Genomic DNA, 26482 nt, shown 5'->3' with positions numbered 1-26482 from the left:
CCCTGCCAGGGGATGAGGGACAGCTGTGAGAGACTTCCCAAAGTAACCCGCACCTCCGCCCAGAGCCCTTCCTTCCGGGCGGGCTGGGAGCCGCGAAAAGAGACTTGGTAGACACAGACCCTCATTCATAACACAAATATTTGTGTGCGCCACTCCGTGCTGGGCGTTGCGCTGGCCCTGATGAATCAGACTGGGCCCAAGGTCCGGGCGCGAGAGCACCACTCAGCAGCCCCCACGCCCCACCCCAAACCCGGGAAACCCAGGTCTTCCCAGCCCTGCGTCCTCACGGGGTGTGGGAGGAGCTTAAGCTTTCGCCCTACCCCTCACCTTCCGGGGCATATCTCCAAAGCCCCGCCCCTTCAAGGGCGTTCACGACTGCGCCGTAAAGTAGGGAACATTCTTTACTCCTTAACTGCCCGCCTCTGTCTTTACGACAGACCGTATTCCATCCCGCCAATATGGCGTCCCCCATTTAGGAGGCGGCCGTGGTTTCTACCCAGATGGCCGGGGGCAGTACTGAGCTCGGGCAGTTGTTTGTGTATCCCGAAGCTCTGAAAGCTGCAGTTAAAGTGCATTTCTGGTCACAGTTCCAGGAACTCACCCTTCTCTGAGGGTCAGGAGTTGCCGCTTTCTTCTAGTTCCTCCTCTGCCCCTGGTTTGTTCCCCGCGCCACCTCCGGACACCCCCAAGTCCCTGACACTCCCAGACTCAAACTATGAGCCTTCGGCAGCTGCTATTGCGCTTGCCCCGTTATCTCGGGGTGTCGGGTTCCCCGCGTCGCTTGTGGTGGTCCCCGTCCCTCGATACCATCTCCTCGGTGGGCTCCTGGCGTGGTCAGTCCTCCAGGTCCCCGGCCCACTGGAACCAAGTGGTGTCAGAGGCGGAGAAGATCGTGGGCTATCCCACATCCTTCATGAGCCTCCGCTGTCTGCTGAGCGACGAGCTCAGCAACATCGCTCTGCAGGTGCGGAAACTGGTGGGGACACAGCACCCTCTGCTTACCACGGCCAGGTGAGCTATACTCCTCTCCTCTTGACACACTCGCACCCACTCGAGTCCTTTTTCCTGGCCGACACTCCCTGCCTTGCTCAGACTGGCCCCCTGCTTATTTCTTTTTACTCCTTCCTTTCCTTAGCTCTCCTGAATATTTGATGTTGTCTCTTCTCTAGTCCACTCACCTTAACTTTCTTCCTCCATTTGCTCAGCTGAGCGGATAAGTGGTTTTCTTTTGAGAAACACTTGTACTCTTCGTGTTTTTGCTTCTTAATTATTAAGGGCAAAGATGCCTCAGTGAGTTGTAGAGAAATCGAGTAGGGATGTGGGTCTGAGTCACTTTCTAGAAACGGTCTTTTTAAAATGGGATAAATTGATTTTCGGTTCCGCACTGTTCAAGTGGTTGCCAGCAGAAAAAATGGAAAGGAGGAGATATGTTGAAGGTAGACGGTTCTTTCCAACGAATATCCCAGGCTTAAAGTAGGAATCTATCCAGTCAGTAGTCACTATCCTCTTGGGACTTTTATCACTTATTCTGAACTGTGAAACTTACCATTAGGATTTTAAGACCACAATTTATGCTTCCAGTAAAAACAAACGAACAAAACCCTTTTTTATTTGTAAATAATTTCAAGCATGTTGAAAATTTGCAAGAATAAAAATAGTACAAAGAACACACCTGCATATCTTTTAATCAGATTCCCTATTCTGAACATATATACATACTATTTACATGTATATCTAAAATACACACATTTTTAATGACTCATTTGAGAGTAGATTGCATACATCGAGGTCCTTTATGCCTAAATACTTAATCGTGTATTTCCTAAGAATAGAAATATTCTTTATAGTAATCAATTTAAACACATTAAATATTGATATAATACTTTATACCATTGATATCCCAGTTTTTTTAATTGACCCAGAAATGTCCTTTATAGTATTCTTCCCTTTCTAGTACAGGATCTAGCCTAGGATCACATATTACAGTTAGTTGTCGTGTCTCTTTCATCTTCTTCAACTGGGAACATTTCCACAGCTCTTGCTTTTGTGGGTAGAGCTGTAGTTCTCAGATGGGGCAGTTTTGCTCCCTAGGGGAACACTTGGTAGTATATGGAGATGTCATACCTGGGGCATGCTATTGGCATTTAGTAGGTAGAGGCCAGGGAACACCCTGTAATGCCCAGCACAGCCCTACAATGAAGAATTATGGGCCTCCCAATGTCAATAGTACCAAGGTGGAGAAACCCTGGACAAAAATTATCTTTTTTCCCCCATTTTCCTTTTTTTTTTTTTTTAAAGATTTTATTTATTCATTTGACAGAGATAGAGGCAGCCAGCAAGAGAGGGAACACAAGCAGGGGGGAGTGGGAGAGGAAGAAGCAGGCTCACAGCAGAAGAGCCTGATATGGGGCTCGATCCCATAACGCCGGGATCACGCCCTGAGCCAAAGGCAGACGCTTAACCGCTATGCCACCCAGGCGCCCCCCCATTTTCCTTTTTTTAATTAAACTTATACTTTGAGATAATTGTAGATTCACATGCTGTTGGAAGAAATAATACAGAGATCCAATGTATCCTTTATCCAGCTTCTCCCAGTGGTAACATCTTGCACAACTGTAGTACAATATCACAAGTAGATCATTGAAATTGATATAGTCAAGTCACTACAAGGATCCCTTACATTGCCCTTTTATAGCCACCCCCACTTTCCTTGCTCACCCTCTTGCTATAATTTTTTGAGACGCCTGTCATTTCTTTGTTACTACAGAGGTGACCAAATAGCAATAATAAAGTGATTTTACTTGTTGGCATGAGTGGGCTAAACCTGTCCTGTGTATGTTAATTCTCTGTAGATGTAATTCTCTGTGGAATGTTAATTCTCTGTAGATTTTAGATGATATACACTCAAAACACACACACACGTACTTACATGTTTTAAAGTTTAGTAATGAAACTAATGAGCTTACCATCCAATTTAAAAACTGTAACTACAATCCTTTTGAAATTATCTGTACTCCCCAGTCCATGTCCCTGAACTCCAGTGTACTGGATTTTGTGCTTATTTTTCCTTTTTAAAAGTTATATTGGTGTTTCTCTAAATAATAACATGTTAAATTTTGCTCACTTTTGAAATTTATAAATATGGTAGTTTATTGCTTGTAGTCTGCTATGCTTACTTTTTATCCATAATTGTTCCTAAGATTCATCCATGTCGTGTTTAATTATACTTCATGAGTTTTTTACTCATGATGTATGTTTTCACTCATGGTGTATGAAATCCTATTGTGCGAATATGCCACAGCCTTCTTTCAATCAGCATTTGGGTGGTTTGCATTTTGTGTTATGAAAAATGCTGCGGTGAATGTGCTTCACGTGTCTCCAGGTGTACTTGTCTTGAGAGAATAGATGGAGGAGGAGTGTATGCACGTGTTCAGTTTTAGTAAATAATAGCAAATTGTTTTCCAGAGTGATTGTACCAGCGGACACTCTCATGAGCAATGTCTGAGTTCAGATTACTTCATGTTCTCGTAGCACTAGAACCCTGAAGTTTCTTAAATTTGCTAATCAAATAGTGGGTTTCACTGTGTGTGGTGGGAATGGTAGTGTTAGTAGTGGTAGGGTTTGTAGTAAGTAGTACACCGCATCATGCGTATTATTGTCTTTGTAATAAAATGTTGACGTGAAAAGGGCAGAGCTGGAAAAGGCCCTATTAATGTGTATATTGTGAGAATTGTAATCCATCTACTTAGTTGCCAGAGCATCAGATGGGTTGTTGGAGAGGATCCCTTCTGAAGCCACCAGAGACACACTAGATGAAAGCTTAATAAGACTAATGGCTCTAACAATTTCCTGGTTGTAGCCTGCCCTGCCTGCCCAATACCATACTACAGTGAGAGAATTGGAGAGGAACAAAATAATTAAGTTGCAGCAAAGGTGTTACCATATATGGTAACATATATGAATTGTTTTATTTTGTGAGAAAGGAAAGAGCTAATGTGCATGTAGTTTTATGATACTTTGATAGTGTATCACAGATTATTTATTTAAGCAGTCTGAACTCACAGGCAGTCAGTGAACAAAAAACTTTTGGGGAGGAGGGGCGCTTGGGTAGCGCAGTCGTTAAGCGTCTGCCTTCGGCTCAGGGCATGATCCCGGTGTTCTGGGATCGAGTCCCACATCAGGCTCCTCTGCTGGAAGCCTGCTTCTTCCTCTCCCACTCCCCCTGCTTGTGTTCCCTCTCTCGCTGGCTGTCTCTCTCTGTCAAATAAATAAATAAAATCTTAAAAAAAAAAACAAAACTTTTGGGGAGGAAGTCCTATATTTATCTGTTTTAGCAGTGGAGCAGGCATTTGATCCAAAGAGTAGGCAGACTGTGATTATTGTAAATTATAGCTAAAAACATGGATTAAGCAATTATTTTTTTTGAATGATGTACACCTTGCTTTGTTGAAATCTTATCAGCAAAGCATTGATAATTAAGAGGAAGATTCTGTATGTTAGCCAAGGACAGAACGACCCCTTGTAGTTGATTTAGTTAGACACAGGAAACTGGACTTGGTAAATTCCTTTACAGTTTCTTTTATATTTTGGGTTTCTATTATTTACTTAATATTCTAACCCCTTGGGTCATTTTACTTTTTGTTTAAATCTACACGGTATGTTAAAGATGAATCATGTCTAATACCCTAAAATTTAAGTGAAGGGTGTCATTTTTGGCAAACAGCAGGAGAAAAAAAGGAAATCACCATAATTTATTATTCACTACCTTCTCTTCCTTTACCTTCTCATCAAGAAAAGGAAAAAGAGCCTAGAAGTGTACTCTAATAGATTCAGAAGTGAGATTAAATTTAAAATCTTGGGGCGCCTGGGTGGCATAGTTGGTTAAGCACCAGACTCTTGATTTCAGCTCAGGTCATGATCTCAGGGTCATGAGATTGAGCCCCGTGTGAGCTCTGTGCTCGGCGCAGAGTCTGCTTCAGATTCTCTCTCCTCTCCCTCTGCCCCTCCTCCCCAATAAATAAATAAATAAATAAATCTTTAAAAAAAAGTTGAAAATCTTGAGATTTGGTGAAATAATGATCTTATTACTAGGAACAGTGTAGCAATTAGCTAATTTTTTACCCTTGTTCTTCTAGATTTCCTAGGGTTTTTATATTGTAAACTCCAATTAGATTTTAAAAATCCTCAATTAGCTCAATGCTCTGAAGCTTATGGAGGAATATAAAGACGTCTAAAACATGGACCATGTTCCCTGATAAACAGACATTGTGTTGGACTCGAGTATGTTTACAACTGTCTACCAGAGGAAGTAAATGACTTGTGGTAAATGAGTAGTGGGAATATATTAGCTATTTCATTCAGAGATACTGAAGTGGCCTGGAATAGTAGAGAATCTTTCATGAAGAAATTGGGATGTCCTTAGGATGGGTGGAGAGAAATTACATGGGTAGGGGTGCCTGGGTGTCTCAGCTGGTTAAGTGGATGCATTCAGCTTAGGTCATGATCTCAGGGCCCTGGGATTGAGCCCCATGTTGGGCTCAGCGGGGAGTTTGCTTCTCCTTCTTACTCTCTCTCTGAGCTTTCTGTCTCTCTCTTTCTTTCTCTCTCTCTCTCTCAAATAAATTAAATCTTTAAAAAAAAATTACATGGGTAATATTTTAGGGTGGTAGTAGTGTATTACATATTGTTTCCTTTGTGATTCTTTTTCTCCTTTCTTCCTTAGGCTGTCATACTTCCACTGGGTATAGGGAGGACCTGAAAAGCAAGTGCAGTAAAGTAAAATGAGCAGCAAGAAAGGAACTAGAATAGCTAAAACAATGTTAGAAAAAAAAAAAAAGAAAGTAGGAGGAATCATTGTACCTAATGTTAAGTCTTAGATATAATTTCATTGATCAAGACAGTGTGGTATTGGCAGAGGAATAGACAGATCGAAGAAACAGAATAGAGAACCCAGAAATAGATCCACACAAATATGCCCAATTGATTTTTGACAAAGGTGCAAAAGCAATTCAATGGAGGGAGAATAGTCTTTCCAACAAGGTGCTGGAATGATTGGATATCACTGGCGAAAAAAATGAACCCTGACCTAAACCTTAAAAAAAAAAAAAAAAAAAAAAAGGGAAATGGATACCTGTGAGATCCATGTAAAATGAATTTGAATGTGAAATGTAAAACTATATAACTTTTAGAAGAAAACATCTCCAGGATCTGGGGCTAGGGAGACAGTTACTAGACATAACACCAAAACCCCGTTTCATGAGAGAAAAAAAATCAGCAATTCGACTTCATCAAAATTGGAGTCTTTGCTCTGTAAAAGACCCTCTTAATAGAATGAAAAGATTAGCCAGAGATTAGGAGAAAATATTTGTAAATCAAATATCTGAAGGACTTGTATCCAGAATATGCAAAGAACTCTCTAAACTCAGTGGTAAAAAAGTAAACAATACAATTAGAAAATGAGCAAAAAGAGCCTGTAAAGATGACAGGTAAGTATGTGAAAAGGTGGCAGGTAAGCATATGTAACATTAGCCATTAGAAAAATGTAAATGAAAACCATGATGAGATAACTGCTACTTACCTATTAGATGAGCTAAAATATAAAGTACTGACAATCTCATGTCCTTGTAAAGATGCAGAGAAATGAAACTAGATTTCTTTTAACATTGCTGATGGAAATATAAAAATGGTACAGCCACACTGAGAAACAGCTTGGCAGTTTCTTATAAAATTAAACATACACTTCCCATACAACCCAACAATCACACTCCAGAGAATTTATTCCAGAGAAGTCAAAACTTATGTCAAAACCTATACACAAATGTTTATGGCAACTTTATATGTAATAGCCCAAAACTGGAAATAACCCAAATATCATTCAATGGTGAATTGTTGAACAAATGGTGTTGCAGCCATGCAATGAAACCCTGCTCAACAATGAAAATAACTGACCTATTTATTCATACAACAGTTTGAATGAATCTGGAAAGAATTATGGTAAATAGAATAAGTCAATCCACACTACTGGGGGGAATGTAAAAAGGCACTACAGAATACAGTATGGTGGTTCCTCAGAAAAAATTAAAGAAAGAATTCCCATGTGATCCAACAATTTCACTTCTGGGTATATAGCCAAAAAAATTGAAAGCAGGGTCTCAAAGAAATATCTGTTCACCCATGTTCATGGCAGCATTATTTGCAATAGCCTAGAGGTCGAAGCAACCCAGATGTCCATCAGTAGGTGAATGGATAAACAAAATATTGTGTACATATAATGGAATATTATTCAGCCTTAAAAAGGAAATTCTGGCACATGTTGTAACATGGTGAACCTTGAGGACATTATATTAAGTCAAATGAGCCAGTCACAAGAAGACAGATACTGTGTGATTCCATTGATACGAGGTATCTAGAATGGTCATATTCAGAGAAAGTAAAATGGTGATTGCAGGGGCTGGAAGGAGGGGGAAATGGGAAGTTGTCATATAAAGGATATAGAGTTTCAGTTTTTTAAGATGAAAAAGTTCTGGAGTTTGGTTGCACAACATTGTGAATATACTGAACTGTACACTTAAAAATGGTTAAGATGGTAAATTTTATGTGTGTTTTACCACAAAGAAAAAGTCAATCTCAGAAGTTTATTTATTGTTGAAAGGAAGAATTTCCTCTGCCCTTTAAGGTCCTTCTAGCTGGACTAAGAATCAAAATGACAGGCAGATTAACGGGAGAAAATCAAATTTAATAGCGTGTGTATGGGGAATCCACATAGACATGAAATTCCAAAGAAACGAAGCAAGGAGTTGGTTATATGAGCTGAGGAGAGGGGTAGGGGCCTGGGTATTACAAAGGGGAGAAAGACCATGAGCAGGAAGGTGAAAGGAGATGTTTGGAAAACAAATTTTGCCCTATTATTCAGGTAAGTTTCTTAGGTAAAAAGGAATCTCTGTTAATAGCTCTCTTCCTGGTATGAGCATGCAGTTGAGGGGGAGGTAAAGAGTTTTTCCTTGATCTGCTGGGTGTAGATTGCTTTAAACTCAAAATAATGTTCATGCCAAAGTAGCCAGTCTTGGGATATCCTGCCCTTGACCCCCTACGATACTGTATGATTCCATTTATACAACATCCTCAAAATGACAAAACTGTAGAGATGGAGAACAGGTTAATACTTGCTAGAGTCAGGGACAGTGTGGGGAGCAGGGAGGGTGTAAATACAAAGAGGTATGTTGTGGTGATGGAACATTTCAATATCTTGATTTTAATAGCGGTTACATGAATTTATACATGGGATAAAGGTGCTTAGAACTATGTACACCTACACATACACATACAAATGAATATAGGTTAAGGAAAATGCTGAAAATAGATAAGGCTGTAGTTTTTTCTTTTTTAAAAGATTTATGTATTTTTTTTGAGAGAGAGCAGGGGGATGGGGCAGAGGGAGAGAATCCAAGCAGACTCCATGCTGAGTGCAGAGCCCTATGTGGGGCTTGCTCTCACGATCCATGAGATCATGACCTGAGCCAAAACCAAAAGCTATACACTTAACTGAGCCACTCAGACTCCCTAGGTCTGTAGTTTTGTTAACACTAATGTACCAATGTTAATTTTTGGTTTTCATACTGTATTATAGCTGAATACTGAGGAAGGCCAGCTGAAGGATCCATAGGACTCTATACTATTTTTGTAACTTTCTGCAAGTCTGTAATTATTTCATTATTTTAAAAAGCTGAAAAGTATCACTTTGAATTGAGAGAGAGAATGAGTGAGTGAATGAACCAGCAAACAAGCAGTAGGCCTGGGAGACGGGACACCTGTATGTTCTAGTTTCATCTCTGTCAGTAGGTAACAGTATGACCCTAGGCAAGTTATTCCATGTTTTCTGGGCTTTCGTTTCCTCAGCAATGAAGTAAGGAGTTTGAATAAATGATTTCCAAAGGTGTTGCCATTTCTAGACTAGTACAGAAATTAGCGTTGTGATTGAATATGGCAGGTAAGGGAGCCATTGTCATTTCTCAAGCAGGGAATGAGCAGATTGGATGCAATGTGGTAACACAAATCTATAGTCCTTTTCCTACTATTTTAAAATCCTAAAGACTCAGAAAACAGAATGTTTTTCCAGGCTCATAAATCTGACCTGAACTGATGTGAGATTATTTATAGTCTTTCTTTATTCCACTTAATGTGAATATTCATGCATTTTGCTGCAGAAATATTCATGTGTTTGATTACAGGGTGCTGCCCCAGATCCTGCTGGAGTGCTGGGTAAAATGCACTTTGCTAAAATCAGAAAAATTTTGAATTGGTTGAAATCAACTTTGGATGAGGGATTGTGGACCTGTCCAAGCTGGACAGTGGGCTGTAGTATGGAATAGAAGCCCCAATACGTGATGTAGATTGGTAATGTGGAGGTTGAAAGTAGCAACAGTGCATCAACCTTCACTTCCTCACAACTTGTACCCTATGGTTCATTATTATCTTGCTGATTAAATGTGATTATCCACTTGTGCAATATATATATATTTTTATTTTTAATCATTTAAATTTCTGTATAAATCATTACAGATCTCCCCTACTATCTGAAAGTAGAGCATTCCTATGAAACCTTCCATAAGCCAAAATGGCATCAAGCAAAAGAAGCAATTACCATTAATTTATATGGAAATTTTTTTGAGTGTTTCCAGACCCAAAAAATAATCTCCCTTCGGCTTTTTTTGATACCTTAGGACACATCTTGCTAACGGATTCACAAAATAAATTGAGATAAAGCACAGATGCTCACAGACATGGTTCAAAGCTACGGCAGCTTGATGCTGAGATGCTGAGTGTAGTTCCCAAGGAAGGAGCTTGGCGGTGCCACTCTCACTGCTTGGGGTGCACACTGCTTCTGTAACGGCTCACTGCAAAACAAACATTGAACGCTATTTTTGCTTTTTGCGTTTTTTCATAAAAGTGAAAATCGTCTTTGTATTTCTTTTGGTTAGTGAAAATGTACTAATGTATGCCTTTTGTAAAGCAAAGTGGCTTTAACGTGAACTTTTGAAAGGCAGGGGATACCCGTATTATTTTGTTTAAAGTACTTTTATATATACCTACTGTCAAGAACTTAAATGCTCTTAATAATCATATAGAGGACCCTTTATTGTTTCTAAGGTAATGACATACTTTTCTCATATAGAATTAAATTTTTGTTGTTTATACGTAGTTGATTTCATTGACCAATATGGCCTTATTTGTTTTCATTGATTACTGTTGACATAATTGGCTTTTAGGATTACATTTTTGTTTAAATACTCTTTACTTTTGCCTTGATCTCTATTGCACATTTAGATAGATAGGATTAATTTAGTATGCATTTAGTGGAGACAAATTATGACATTTCATCTCTCTCTAAGGGGGTGTTGATTCCTTGGCAGAGACTTTTTATTCCTGACTGAGTTCACTACAGTTACTTGGCTACCTATAAAACCTTATTAGTCTTTTCTGCATGTTAAAATTCTTCAGAGATCTTTGAATTTATTATTAGAAATTTAACTTTAGTCTCTTCCATGTTTATAAAAGACCCTTTTTAGATTCAGTTCTGTAATTACTGACTGAAAACCTGCATTACTTATGAAGGACTTTTTTTTTTTTTTTTGGATGACTAGGAGAAAATTAAAAATTTTAATTCATTCCACAAATATTTGAGGTGCTCTTGGCATGGAATGTACAAACAAGAATAAGACACAGTTGCTTCCCTTCAGAAATTCATCAGAGATGGTATAGTGAGCATTAGCTCTAGAATCAGACTGTTTAGATTTATATCCTGTCTCTGCCACTACCAAGCTATGTGATCTCAGGCTACTTCCTTAACCTCTTTGTGTTTTAGTGTCCTCATTTCTAAAATGAGGATAATAATAGTACCCATATCTTAGGGTTTTATGAAGATTAAATGGGTAAATATAGGTAAAGTGCTTTGAACAGTATCTGGCACATAGAAAGTATCCAAATGTTAGCAATTTTCATTATTATTGGAAATTCATTTTAGTGGGGAGATGTGCAAATAGTGAGAGTACCATGGGATAAATGCTATAGTATTGTGAACAATATGCTGTAGAGACAGAGAGGTTTAAAAAATATCTCTACAGAAAATTGAAGACTTTGAAAGATGAGATGACCTAAGAGTTGGGTCACGTTGAATGAAAAGGAAATGACCAAGGCAGGAAAATAAATTAAAACAGAAGAAGTTGCTTAGCCAGGGGTAGGGAAGTGGTAGTTTGATGTAGGCTGAACACGGGGTGGGATGAGACAAAAAGGATAGGTTGAACATACATGTCTGCTTCTGCCAAGACAGAGTAACCAATGCTAAACTTTACCTTCCACTGTAAACAAATAGGAAACAGGACAAAAAATATGAAACAATTGTGTTCTTGGAGTACGAGGCAGTACAGGATTGTGATTCCTATGAAAGGGAAAACAGATGAGGTGAGAACTATCACTCTGGCTTTGTACTGGTAGGTATTTTCCAATATCAATATCCAATATGTGTTTCCAATAGCAACACATAGAGGGGGAACTCGAGCAGAGGATGGTGAGTATCAGTGAGTTTGAGGCAGATCAGATTTTGGGGGAGCGGAGGCAGCTGGAATTTGTGGGGCAGAATACAGAAGAGGAGGGAGTATACAAAGAAAGGCTCCAGAAATCTGAGGTGCCCAGTTGAGTCAATTGTTGAAGTATAAGCAGCACATGCCTAGGATGAAAATCTCTGAGGCTGGGGAGCTATAAGCTGTACAATTCTCAGAGTTTTCACGAAACTGGGAGGCATTTGAGTTCCAACTGGACATTATGGAAAGACTTTGTTGAACAGCCAGGCACTCAGTGGAGACCCCAGAAAATTATGCCTTAGTCATAGGGATAAACCAACTTTAGAGTGCAGCCTGCTCTAGAACCTCCCTGCCAAAGTGAAGCAGCAAGTCTCAAAAAGATCAAGCTGACCCAAAGTAATTGAACTGCCAGGCAAAGCACGCCAAAACTCTTAAAAGGAAGACTATAAAATCCGGACACTCAACAACACAATATAACAATATCTAACATCCAATTAAACATTACAGGCCATTTCAAGAAGCAGGAAAATATGACACATACCAGGAGAAAAATTAGTCAATAGAAACAGATCTGTAAGACACAGACGATGGAATCAGCAGACAAGACTTATTATAAATATACTCAAGTTTTTATTTTTATTTATTTTAACTTTAAAATCATTTTTTAATTTAAATTCAATTAACATATAATGTATTATTGGTTTCAGAGATACAGGTCTGTGATTCATCAGTCTTATATAATGCTCATTACATCACATGCCCTCCTTAATGTCCATCACTCAGTTACCCCATCCTTCCACCCCTCTCCCCTCCAGCAACCCTCAGTTTGTTTCCTGTGGTTAAGAGTCTCTTATGGTTTGTCTCCCTCTCTGGTTTCGTCTTGTTTTATTTTTTTCCTCTCTTCCCCTATGATCCTCTGTTTTGTTTCTTAAATTCCACATATCAGTGAGATCATATGATAATTGTCTTTCTCTGATTGACTTATTTTGCTTAGCATATACCCTCTAGTTCCACCCACGTTGTTACAAATGGCAAGCTTTCTTTTTTTTTATGGCTGCATAATATTTTGTTGTATATATATATAACCACATCTTCTTTATCCATTCATTAGTCAGTGGACACCTGGGCTCTTTCCATAGTTTGGCTATTGTGGACATTGCTGCTATAAACATTGGGGTGCAGGTGCCCCTTTGAATCACTACATTTGTATCTTTGGGGTAAATACCCAGTAATGCAATTGCTTGGTCATAGGGTACTTTATTTCCAATTTTTTGAGGAACCTCCATACTATTTTCCAGAGTGGCTGCACCAGCTTGCATTCCCACCAATAGTGTAGGAGGGTTCTCTGCTCAAGTTTTTAAAAGAAAACATGGATAATGATAAAAGTGATAGAAATAATATATGTCAAGAGTAATATCTGTGACTGAAAGTTCGGTATGTAAAAGGAAAAAAATTATCTGGGTTGGCTCAACAGCAGATTAGACCCTGAAGAAGAAAGGTAAGTGAACTGAAGACATAGCAACAGGTACCCTTTTCAATCTGATACAGAGGCTCCATGAAAAATTATAGCTAATATTCTTAATAGTGAAAGACTGAATGTTTTCTAGGACAGGACTCAAGAGAAGGATATTCTCCTTACCTCTTCTGTTTAAAATTTTACCAGAAGTTCTAGCCAGTCAAGAAAAAGAATTTAACGGTATTTTGGATTAGAAAAGAAAAGCAAGTCGTAATTACTAAATAACATCACATGCTAGGAAATCCCTGAGAATTTACAAAAAAGCTACTAGAACTGATAAGTGAGTATAGCAAGCATAAGACATATAATGTCAAAATATACAAACCAATTGTGTTTCCTTATATCAGCAATGAACAGTTGGAAAATGGATTTGCAGAATGTTTGCAATAGTATCAAAAACAAATGCTGAGGGATAAATTTAACAAAATATAAACAAAGTCTGTACATTGAGAGCTATAAAACACTAATGAGGAAATCAATAGTGACCTAAATATACCCTGTTCATGGATTGGAAGAGTTAATATTTTTAAAATGTCAGTTCTTCCCAAATTCATCCATAGATTTAACATAATCCCAATCAAAATTTCTACAGGTGATTTTTTGGTCAAAATTATCCTACAATTTGTGATTGCTAAGATCCACAATAGCTAAAACATTTTGAAAAATAACCCTGTAATGCTAGCATTACATGATTTCAAAACTTCCTAGATAGCTACAATAAGCAAGACTATGAGGGATTGGTATACAGACAGGCATATACATCATTATGACTGAATATAGTTCTGAAATGGACCCACAACTCTATATGGTAATCCATTTTTGACAAAGGTAGCAAGGCAGTTCAGTGGGCAAAGGATAGTATTTTCAACAAATGGCGCTGGGGGGAGATCTCATGCCATAAAGAACAGTCACCCTGAAATGGATCCTATACCTAAACATGAAAACTAAGATATGAACATTCTGAAAGAAAGCACAGGAAAAAAATTGTGACTTTGAACTAAGCAGAGAATTTTTAGAAAGCATGAAGTGTAAAAGAAAAAAAGAAAAATTAGAGTTCATTACATTTTAAAACTGCACTTTTAAAAATGCTGTTAAGAAAATGGCAATGGGGCGCCTAGGTGGCTTAGTCAGTTGGTTGAGCATCCAATCTTGGTTTCAGCTCAGGTCATGATCCCAAGGGTTGTGGAAATCAAGCCCCTCCTTGGGCTCCACACTCAGCAGGGAGTCTGCTTGAAGACTCTCTCCCTCTGCCCCTCCTCTTGGATGTGTGCACTGTCTCCCTCTCTCTCTCTCTTAAATAAATAAAAAAAAGGAAAGAACAGAAAACGGCAAGCCACAGAGTGGGAGAAAATATACACGTCTGACAAAGGGCTAGAACATATAAAGAAGTCTTACCACTCAAGAAGACAATCAATTTAAAAATTGGAGAAGATTTGGACATTTTACCAGAGAACTTGCCAAGAACTTACCTAGCCAATTAGTATGTGAAAACATGCTTAACATCATTTGTCACCTGGAAATGCAAAGTAAAACCAGAATGAGATGTCACTACATACAACCAAGAATGGCTAACTTTAGGAAGTCTGACCGTAAATGTTCGTGAGAATGTGGAGCAGCTGGAACTGTACTATACTGCTAATGGGACCGTAAAATAGTACAATCACTTTGAAGAACTATTTGGTCGCTGTGTGTGTGTTTTTTTTTTTTTAAAGTTAAGCATATCCTTGTACCTTATAATCCAGCAATCCCACTCCTGGGTTTTAAAATGATAGTGAATGGAAACGAATATGCAGTCAGAGATTTTAACACCATTATTCAGAGCAGTTTTATTTGCTGTAGCCATAAACTGGAAACAATCCAAATGTCTATCTAAGGTGAATGGAATATCCTTCAGAAAGAAAAAGGAATTGATTAATGATTCACTCAATAACATGGATGGATCTCAAGAACACTATGCAGAGTGAACGAAGGCAGATACAAAGGAGTGCATACCGTATGATTTTATTTACATGAAAAATCTAGAATAAGTAAAATTATGGTGACAGACAGCATCCACTTTGTTGTTTGCTTGGGGCCATAAAGGTGAAAAAAGGAAATTTTAGGCTACTAGAAATGTATCATATCTTTATTGTGGTGGTGGTTACACAGATGTATACATCTGGCAAAACATTTTACTGTACACTTAAAATGGATACGTTTTGTCAGTGAGTGTTATTGAATGTGTCATGTTTATTGCTAAAGGGTGTTCCTTTGCATGGAATATAAGCAATTTGTTTATCTGTTCACCTTAAATGAACATTTTGATTGTTTCTAGCTTTTGGCTACTGTGAATAAAGTGCAATGAATTAAAGTTTTTAAAAAAATAAAAGAAAGGAAAAGTTGTAGCTAGATTTTGAGGTGCTTCTTTATGTAGTGTTAAGATGTAATTTTATTTTGAGGTCAGTGGAAACCACTAAGGTTAAGTAGTAGAGAGACCTGAATAGATGTGTCTTTTGAAAGCTGACTTTAGCAGCTGTGAAGGTTGTGGGTTGCAGAAAAAGAAAAACTGGAGGCAGGAAGACCTGGCAGAAGATTGCTATAATCTATTCATTTCTCCCCCTGCCCAGCTTTATCAGGGTGAATGGTCAAGTAAATTATATATATTGAAAGTGTACAACATGATTATTTGATATATGTGTACATTGTAGAATGATTACCTCACACAGTTACCTTTGTGTGTGCCCGATGTGTGTGGTGAGAATGCTTAAGATCTACTCTCATAGTAGATTTCAAGTATACAGTAAAGTGTTATTAACTTAGTTACCATGCTGTACATTAGATCCTCGGTACTTATTTTCTTATAAGCTTATACCCTTTGACCAGCATCTTCCCATTTTTCCTACCCCCCAGTACCTGGTAATCATCATTCTGCTGTCTTTTTATATGGGTTGAGTTTGTCCCTTCCCCCCCCTTTTTTTCAGATTCCACATTTAAGTGAGATCATACAGTATTTGTCTTTGTCTGGCTTATTTTATTTAGCATAATGTCCTCTGGGTTTATCCATGTTTTTGCAAATGGCAGGATTTCCTTCTTTCTCATGATTGAATAATATTTCACTGTGTGTGTGTATTTATGTATCACATATTCGTTACCATTTATCAGTCGATGAACATTTAAGTTGTTCCCATATCTTGGCTTTCATGAATAATGCTGAACATGGGAGTATAGATATCACTTCAGGACAGTGTTTCCATTTCCTTCAGATAGATACCTAGAAGTGGGATTGCTGGATTGTGTGATAGTTCTATTTTTAATTTTTTCAGGACCCTCCATAATTCCATAATTATTTACATACCCACCAATTTACATACCCACCAGAAGTGCACAAGAGTTTCCTTTTCTCCTCATCCTCACCAATACTTGTTATCTCTTGTCTTTCACTAAAAGTCATTCTAACAGGTGTGGAGTGATATCTCATTGTAGTTTTGATTTACATTTCCCTAATGATTAGTGTTGAGCACCTTTTCATGTACTTGATCGCCCTCTCTGTTTTCTTTGAGAAAATGTCTTTTCAGGTCTTTTGCCCATATTTTCATTGGATTATTATTGCTATTATTATTTTGCTATTGAGATATATGGTTTGCAGATATTTTCTCCCATTCCGTAGGCACCTTTTCATTGCATTGGTTGTTTCCTTTGCTGTACAGAAGCTTTCAGTTTGATGTAGTCTTACTTGTTTATTTTTTGTTTTGTTGCCTTTGTTTTTAGTGTCATATTCCACAAATCATTGCTAAGACCAATGTCAAGGAGATTTTTACCTATTCTCTTTTGGAGTTTTACAGTTTCAGGTCTTACAAATAAGTCTTTAATCTGCTTCAAGTTAATTTTTGTGAATGGTGTAAGACAGAGGTCCAGTTTCATTCTTCCATTCATTTCTTCTTTCAGCAGCTGGTCAAGTGTGTCCCCTAGTGGCCAGGTACTGTGCTTATTACCAGGGGATTCAAAGAACACAAGGCCCTGGACTGCATCTCCCCTACCCCTCAACACAATTTATATTCCAATAAGGGAAATAGATGCATAAAACAGTAAGAGTAATAAAATATTACACATGTTGGACTAAAAGTGTTTTCAAGCAAAATGAAGACACAAAGAATAGAGGGGTCCACTAGGCAGGGGCTAATGAATCAAGAATGCTCAGTGAAATGACTTGAGTTACATATTGAAAATTGAGAAGATATTCTTGGTGATAAAGGAATGATGAGGGTAGGGTATGAACTTGGGCAGTGGTGGTGGAGATGAGTTATAAAAAAAGGATGAGGTACATTTGCAAAGTGGAGTTGACAGGACTTGGTAATTTTGAGAGTAAGAGAACAGAGTTGAAGTAAGCTGAATAATTGAGTATGTTGAGGTACCGTTAATTGATAGAGGGTATACAGGATGAGAAGCATGTTTGGTACAGAGTAGAGGGGGAAATTTTGTAGATTTATTGAACTTGAAGTGTTTGTGGCATGTGGAGATGTCCAAAATGCAGTTAGAATGGGTCCAGTGCTCCTAATGGAAGTAGGCATGAACTGGAGTTGGAAGGTACGATTTGAAGCCATAGGGATTTATGATCTTTTAGGAAGGGGGTATAGAATAATGTCAGTGTTGTTCGGTTGCAAAGAAAGAAATTGATTTTGGATTACTTAAGCAAATACAAGAAATTTATTGGAAGGATACTAGGTAGATCACAGTTTTGAAGGGGGAGTTAAAAATCAGGCCTTAGGAAGAATGGAAACTGGGGAAGCTCTAAGGGTTATCAGAAGCACGGATTTAGGGACAATTTCTCTGCAGTTGAGCACTGTTGCCAGGAAGTTTTGGCTCTGGCTGCCTTTTATCCTCATGGTTCCTCAAAGATCAAATTCCTGCGAAGGAGGATTCAATGGCCTTTCTTTCATCTTATAACTGTGGTAGATCAGTTCCTTTACTGGCAAATGGTGTACTGTGAGCAGCCCTGCCTGTGTCATTGGCCTCTCCTTTGGTCAGTTAGGGGTAACTACTGTATTTCAGATCAACTCAAACCTCATAGAATAAGGGAAAGGAATTTCCTTGAAGGAGAGTGAAATGTTATGAGACGAAGGAAGAATAGGTTCTGGGCAGGACGCCCCCCCTTAATCCTGAGCTTAGTGGTCACAGAGTACCCTTCATGAAGCCATAGGTGCAGCTTGAGGGGTAGGTGGCATGTAGCAGGGTACAGTACACCCTTAGGGAGTGTAAATGATCTGATAGTCAACATAATTGTGCCTTCAGATCCCATTTGGGCCTGCACCTGTTTTTCTTGGAGATGGCCTGCTGGAATTTAGAATTAAATGCATCCAGTAACAGTTAATGATGAGCTACCAGATTGCATGGTCATATAATGTTGTTCTATTCAGTTTTCACCAGTCTACTAGTGAGCTTTTTTTCTCAAAAGGAAATAGTTACTTCATTTGCTTGCTGAAAGGGCCATGGCCTTGCTCCAAAAATGTTGGGGGGCTGGGGTGTATTAATTGGTGCTTTTTTACAGGTTCAACACAACATTATTGTAGGTGGAAGCATCTTTTGACTTGTCTGTACAGTAAAGTTGTGGGGGAGGAGGGCGGTTTGTGCACCTGCTGTTCAAGCAAGGGGTGCCCCACCCAGAACCTGGTTACCCCTTTGTCTCATATCAGCATCTCACCTTTCCTTTAGAAGTTTTAGAAATTTCCCCTAGAAATGCAGTGATTTTGATAAGGAAATGGAATTCATTCAGCTTCTACTTCGTACTTTTTACTATAATATTCCTTCTTCCTGAGCCAGGAGCCATTGTGCGATTTTGTCAATTTGTGGGAATATCTGAAGAGTAGGATGTGTCTGGGTCTCACAATGACTACTGTGAGAAGAGGCTGAGTTAGAACTCCACCTTTCTCATGACTCATAAATCGTCAGTCTGACCTGTGAACCAGTGATATTCTTAATTCCTAAGAATTAATGTTAGCTCAGAGCTAGTAGGTAATCATCCTCGAGGGCATTGGGTATTTCCTTCTCACCAGCTCATGATTACCTGGGTAAGTGGCTGGTAGGTTCTTTGGAAAAAGGGAAGCCCATGGTGTAATCCTAATGAATTAGGTTTCAGATACCCATTTCTCTCTCTTCTCATATTGCTCATTACCACTGTGTTGCCAACTTCTTTTCATCAATACTGTTGTATTCTATAATTATCCCTTCTTTATCCTTCTGCAGGAGTCAGAATTTCCCTGTGTGTGTGTGTGTAACACCTTAGAGGCCCTTTAGTTACCAAAAAATATTCGTCTGTGCTTGTGGCTTGAAGAGTTCAATGAATGTTTTTCTAAAAATAGCTGCCTTGGAGTAGGTTTTTAAAATGGGCACTAGATGTTAACCATTCAGATAGTTGTTTCTGATTTAATGCTTATTTGAAGTTCTAGATACAAATCTTCAGTTTATGGAGTGCAGCTGCATTTGCTTTTCTTCCTATGACTCACCAAAGCTTACTCAAAGCCTTTCATTTTTTTCTATTTTTGTATACTGGAACTTCATTTTAACAAATATTTAAAAATAGTTTCAAAAATTACCATTCTTTTGGAATCTCCTTGGAAGTTTATTTCATTTGCTCCAAAGACTTTTTTTTCTTTTTTAAAGCAAACTGAATTGGTTTTATTTCCAGAGGTGTGAGGCTAGAGATAGGTCTCGTAAGTATTAGACCATACTCTAAAAACTTAACAGTAGTGTTTTGAATTTTTCGAACATTGATAATTTGCATGAACATATTCTTTATAACATTTAATAATTACAGGGGCTTTGTTACAGGTGCTTTCTGTATCGTAAATTATTAAATATCTACAAGTAAATGAAATTTATTTTATACTCAAAATAGAAATGGCTTCACACATCTGCTTCACCATTTCTGACTTGAGATTTCTTTTACGTTGCTGTATATTTAAAAGGAATGCCATTTATTTTCACAGGTCTAATAGTATATACAAAGCTTTTATTAAAAGCATTTTTATGTAGTACTAATTGTTTTTAAGTATTATGTATTTTCTCACATACTTTTTGTTCTGTAGTACCCATGATTAAACACAAGAGTGACAATAGAGTGTGCATGATACAATTTTGTGAGAACATAGAAAGGAGCTCCAGAAATGAACATCTAAGAAATCGATAGTCCTGGCCTTAGGAATTTTTTTATAAAGCTATTTTATTTTATTTTTTTAAAGATTTATTTATTTATTTGAGAGAGAGAGAGCATGAGTGTGAGGGGTAGAGGGAGAGACAATCTCAAGCAGACTCCGTGCTGAGCACAGAGCCTGACATGGGTTTTGATCCCAGGACCCTTAGCCAAGATCATGACCTTAACTTCAGTTGGATGCTTAACTGACTGTGCCACCCAGGTGTCCCCTGACTGTAGAATTTTAATCTAAGTTTAAAAGTATTCTTGCATGTACCTGGTCAACTTAGGAAACAACTGGGGTGGAGTTTGAAAGATATGCTGCACTGTACAAATACAAGGTAGAAGTGGAGTCCTAGGACTGTTATCATGAGAAAGAGTAGCTGTGGAAGCTGTGTGGTATAGTGGAAAAAAACATAGTTTTGGAAGATGACTGAAGTGGATTCAGCCCTGGCTTTTGTCATTTATTAGCTGCTGTTTGGGCATGTTAACTACTCAGACCTTCTGTTTTCTCATCAGCAAAAATGGGAATAATAATACCTATCTTGTTGTGAGTCTTGAATGAAAGACTTAGGTGACGACGTAGTTTTATTTTTCCCTCCCTAACTGGAGAATAGGAAATATCCTTGGCAAAAATAAACATCCTTTCTCATGATCCCAGGGTCCTGGGATCAAGCCCCGCATCGGGCTCCCTGCTCAGTGAGGAGTCTGTTTCTCCCTCCCACTCTGCTCCTCCCCCTGCTTGTGCTCTCTCTCTCTTTCTATCTCAAATAAATAAATAAAATCTTTAAAAAAAATAAACATCCTTTCTGAAGCAAAATATAGATTAATATTGCATTAGTTTATTATATTTTCATTAATGAATTGTAAGTAAAATAGGATCGACTGATGGGTTAGGAATATGAAGAAAGTAGTGGTTGCTGATTAACATGCAGCCCTGAATTAGATTTTAGACTTTTAAGTTGGTTTAGTATAAAGGAGTTCAAAATATGAATACAGTTGGCTGCTGTGGATGGGTTACAAACCCAGACAAAGTAGAAAATAGGGAGCCAGTGGTCTCTTAGATGGGTGAGAATAATATCTGTCAAGAGGTTTTGTAATCTATAAGTCATTTTAACAATGAATAAGGTACTGTCACTTTTTTACCCTTTCCAGGATTAAGGGGGAAACATCTGAGGGTGGTATATCTCCCAGACTCTCCAGCATACCCCTGTCCACGGGTAAATTGGCTGTTATTTAAGCAGTCATCGCTGCTACAGGAACCATGGGGGCACTTACATGTCCCAGTAGTTAGGGGCCTAAGACAAATGTTTAGATATGGTGATGCCCAGTCTAGTTTTATGGATTATAAGCAAGGTGCCTGGCTCTTTATATGCATGTCAGATCTTGAAATCTCACTGAATGGCAGTTTGGTAAGTTACCTGCAGATAGATAAATTCTAACCTTCTGTGATACGGAGTCATAGATTCTTGAGGAGCTTCCCATTTTCTGTAGGATACAGTTTGGCCTGTGTGTGGCAAAACATTCCTTCCTTCCTTTCTAGTCACTTCTGCCACTCTCTCCCATTTCCACCCTAAGCTGTAGCCACAGGAAGTAAACCATCTACGTTCATACCTGGTAAGCATTGCTTAACTCAGGACTCTACTCAAGTATTAGCCCTTTTGATAAGTTTTCCATGATTTCTCCAGTTTATTTATTTATTTATTTTTTTAAGGTTTTTATTTATTTATTCGACAGAGATAGAGTCAGCCAGTGAGAGAGGGAACACAAGCAGGGGGAGTGGGAGAGGAAGAAGCAGGCTCATAGCAGAGGAGCCTGATGTGGGGCTCAATCCCAGAACGCCGGGATCACGCCCTGAGCCGAAGGCAGACGCTTAACCGCTGTGCCACCCAGGCGCCCCTAATTTCTCCAGTTTAAATTGCTCATTCCTCCAGCTGTCTCTTTGAAGAATCAGAAGATGTGACACCATCGAGCTTTCATTCTCCATGGTCTTGATCAGCTGTTGTCAAGTGGTGGCTGCTTCCTTTAGACTGGGCATATGTTATACACTTTATATATAAGTCTATTTGTCAATTATTCCTCAGTAAAGCTGGGAGAAAAAAGATTGTACATATGTTCTTCAGTTCACCATTTGAGATACATCAGTTACACCTGACCACTTCATGGATTAATTGGCCTATTTGGATCCTTTATTTTGGACCTCTGATTTTGATATAAATATTTCTAAGACTATGATCTTTTTGAAAGAAATGACTTTGTCTTTATATTCCTATTGCCCAGCATATACTTGACACATAGAATGCCTTCAAGCAGTATTCAGAATTTAATTGAATGGAGTAAAACCTTTCCCAGCCAGAGGACTTTGCCTTTTTCCTCACCTTCGTTTGAGTCATTACTTTAATTAGATCATGATATTTATTTTACGTGTTTTTCTTCATAATGTAGAACGTCATGGTTGGAGATCGTGATCAAATCCTCCCAAAGACAGAGAAAGAAAAAAAATGCACTTAAATTGCAGCAGGATTGATTAAAATTAGGTGGGGCAAGCTTTCCTAGCTGCAACATTTGTTAGGGGTGGATTGCAGAAATGTTGTTGAGTCTTTTTATTTTGAAATCTTCACAGGACTGGCATACACCTTCTTGAAGGCTGACCAAGAAGAGTAGTATAAAATTCCTTATGAGGCTGTTCAGTGCACTACTGAGTGACCAGAATGTTTAGAAAATTTTGACTATATGTAATATATAGTATGAAAATACATTAGCTTTCAGAACTGCCTGAAAACAGAAGTCTCGCTCTTTTCCATCCTCGCTTTTTGCCGCTTGCTGTGCCAGCCATGTGCTCTCCTGCACCCCTCGAGGCCATGCCTCACAAAATTGAAGAAATCAAGGACTTTATACTCATGGCCATGTGAACAGATGCCAAACCTGTCAACATCAAGAAAAATAAGGATAATGTGAAGTTTAAAGTTCAGTGCAGCAGATACCTTTATACCTTGGTCATCAGAGACAAAGAGAAGGCAGAGAAACTGAAGCAGTCCCTGCCCCCAGGTTTGGCAGTGAAGGAGCATAAATGAAACTGGCACACTGATCTGAACTGTATATATACATATATACATATATATGTATATATATTAGTTTTCAGATACTATAGATTTAGAATTTGAAATTCTAATCAGCAGGTGTACAACTTCTGCAAAAAATGTATAATTTGTTATTCTATAATTTGCTCCTCTATCAAAAACAGCTGTCTACAGATAGTGCTTCATCCTGTTGGCAAATTCATTACAAATGCAGGAAGTAATTCCTGTTTCATATGATTGTGATTTGTAAAAATAATTTAGGTGTAAGCTATCCACAAACCATTTTTTTTTTTTTTTTAGTAACAAACCTATCTAAATCCTTATATTTTGGCATTACACACGAGTGTCATAAGTTTAAATGCTGGGACATCCGGGCACAAATAAAAGAAAGGGCTCATTTAGGATGGAATGGCAAACATTCTAATTGGGAGGGTCCTCATTTTGATTTCTGCCCTCCTGCCCCCACCCCTTAACCAAAAACCAAAGCAAAACATCTGGAGTTATTTAGGCAGTATAAATATTCTTAAAAGAATGGACCCCTAATCATAAAGCCTTTCTGGCACTGAAAGATGTTTTTGGATAGATAGAATTCACATGATTGGCAAAAATATCTTTGAATTCATAAAGGCTCCCATAAGTCGTGAGTGGAGAGTTTGGGAGTATGGCGGACTGAGGCTGTTGGAATTCATCATAGGCTTTTATAGGAAAGCGGTCAATTAGTGCACAGGCGTTACTCTCTCAGCTTTTCCCTTAGAGTAGGCTCCAAGAAAGGTGGCTTATTTCCTGTTAAATGATGGTTGTTTCACTTTGAAAGAAATGTGGCATAGGTATAAATTTAGTTTTATTCTCTTTTCACGTGTTTAAACAAGTTTTGCTGCAGGGAGACAAGGAGAAAACAATGCCCTTCAAAGCCCCTATCGTTATCCTCTGCTTTCTAGTTCTGTCCGTAAGACAGAAAGTAGGGAGCAGGAATAGTAGCTAAGCATTGAAAAAAACCACACACACATTAGTGTCAATTAAGGAGGGGAATTGAAAGGTATAGCTGTGTTACAGTTAGTCAACCAATATTTATTGACCATCAACTGTGTATTAAAACACAATGACGGATTTGTTGAGATAAAAAGGGTTTCTATACTCCAAGGACATAGAGTATTCTTGAGGAACCTAGATATAAATCTGTGAAGCTCAAGTGATAATGTAAGATAAAAATAATTTCATCATAATTGTTAGTAATTGCCAAATGGAAGATTTAGGTAAGTGCTACAGGAGTTCAAGTCAGGGATAGACCACTGTGGGCTGACTAACCCGGAGGGTTCTGTGGAAGAATTTTGAGCAGCTGCTTGAAGAATGGGTAGATTTTGGACTGATAGAAAATAGGAAGAAGATAATTTTGCCCTTCCCTTTCACTGGAATATCATATGTGGAATTTGGAAAGAGTAGAATTAGTATCATATTAATTTGGGGTCAAAATCCGCAGTTAACCATGTGGCAGAACTTTAATGAACCTGAGAAAACCTCTTGTTGATTTCAGCATATTGTAAGTTTCCTTAATTCAGGTCTATAAAACAAAAACAAAACATTTTTAAAACACTGGAAGGCATAGAGAAAGTGATGCCATCCAGGATATTCACTTTGAAAGCAGCAGTGTTTATATTTTAAAGTTGGACATTTCAAGCAGTTTCACTGAGGGAAAGAACACACACAAAAGAGCCATGTGTCTCCACTTGAGAAACTTTGACTTTCAGCTGCACAGAAAGCTCTGGTAACTCCAAAGCATCAAATAAGCTTTCTCAGATTCTAATCTTCTTACAAGTTACCAATATAAAGAAGAAACGGTTTTTCTCTATGCCTTCTTTCTTATCCTCAGGACTAAAGTGATTATATTTTTCTCAAGATCAAGTTAAGGAAGATATCATTCTTTTCCTTCTATTTTCTTTTCCCTTTTTCCTGTCCTTCCTTCCTTTACTATATATTCATTGTAGAGTGCACTTGTGAGTACATTTTAATAAATTATCTACTTAAAAATATCTAAATCTGTACTCATTGCTGTTTACAGCTAGATGTAATAGAGATGTAGAGGTTATCAAATTTATGGCGAATGGGCATATATAGCCCTTGGGTTGCATGGATTTTTTTAAAAGCACAGCTGGTCAAGTTTTATTTGTTTTTAGGCTAGAAATGAATGACGTCTTTTCAGGAACCTGGAGGAATCATAAAGAAAAAGCAAATGTTTCTGTATCAGAGAGGATAGTTTTATTTTTTTCTGGGAGACTAAAACCATTAAGTAGGTTTTTAGCATTATTGTATACAAAATCTCTAGTTGAAAAAGAGCCTTCTTTATTCTTTAGTATGTGTTACTTGATTTTAAAAATTTAATCTCATTTTTATATAAAACATGTCACTGTTAGGGGCGCCTGGGTGGCACAGCGGTTAAGCGTCTGCCTTCGGCTCAGGGCGTGATCCCTGCTTTATGGGATCAAGCCCCACATCAGGCTCCTCTGCTATGAGCCTGCTTCTTCCTCTCCCACTCCCCCTGCTTGTGTTCCCTCTCTCGCTGGCTGTCTCTATCTTTGTCAAATAAATAAATAAAATCTTAAAAAAAAAAGGTAGTAATTAAAAAAAAAAAAGTCACTGTTAGACCACATAGAAATTTATTTTAAAAGTACCCATAATCTTACCATCTAGAAATAGCTAGTATTACTTTTTTGGTGTATAGTCTGCAGGACTATAAAAATGAGTTTGTCCATGTGTGTATTTTTGTTTCTATAGCAGTATATAGAGAATTGCTTTTAATGTTAAATGAACTTAATTTTTAATAACTACCTTATATTCCTTGTATAGATATACCATAAGTTGGATATTTTTCCTCCTAAATTTGATGTAATGTCTTTCCCTAGCCCTAGGTCTCAAAGATGTTTTCGTATATTTTCTTCTAGAAGTTTTAGTGTACATGTTAAATACATGCAGTTTATTGTATGCCAATTACACCTCAGTAAAGCTGCTTAAATTAAAAACAAATAAAATTTAAAAAATAACAGTTTTATAGTTTCATGCTTTACGTTTAAATCCATGATCCATTTTGCATTCGTTTTTGTGTATAGCATGAATTTTAAGTCAAAGTTCTTTTTTTTTTTTCCTGTCTGTG

The 26482-nt window shown here is 38.0% G+C and overlaps 1 protein-coding gene and 1 pseudogene across 3 annotated transcripts in view; both read left to right on the top strand.

The window, feature by feature from the left end:
- The first annotated feature begins 441 nt into the window (after positions 1 to 441).
- PDSS2 (decaprenyl diphosphate synthase subunit 2) overlaps positions 442 to 26482 on the top strand; it is a 232183-nt gene continuing 206142 nt past the window's right edge. For 2 of the 3 annotated variants that reach the window (XM_008704982.2, XM_008704983.2), the window contains exon 1: positions 442 to 1011. In XM_008704982.2, coding sequence (XP_008703204.1) covers positions 716 to 1011 — 296 coding nt within the window. In that variant the 5' untranslated portion in view covers positions 442 to 715. The remainder of the gene's footprint in view (positions 1012 to 26482) is intronic. The other variant, XM_008704981.2, reaches the window with a different exon arrangement.
- LOC121102256 lies at positions 23119 to 23331 on the top strand (annotated as a pseudogene).

The sequence above is a fragment of the Ursus maritimus genome, unplaced genomic scaffold, assembly GCF_017311325.1.
Source record: "Ursus maritimus isolate PB19 unplaced genomic scaffold, ASM1731132v1 scaffold_13, whole genome shotgun sequence".
NCBI lineage: Eukaryota > Metazoa > Chordata > Mammalia > Carnivora > Ursidae > Ursus > Ursus maritimus.
The sequence above is the reverse complement of the archived record's forward strand: the minus strand, read 5'-3'. Positions and strand labels throughout refer to the sequence as shown.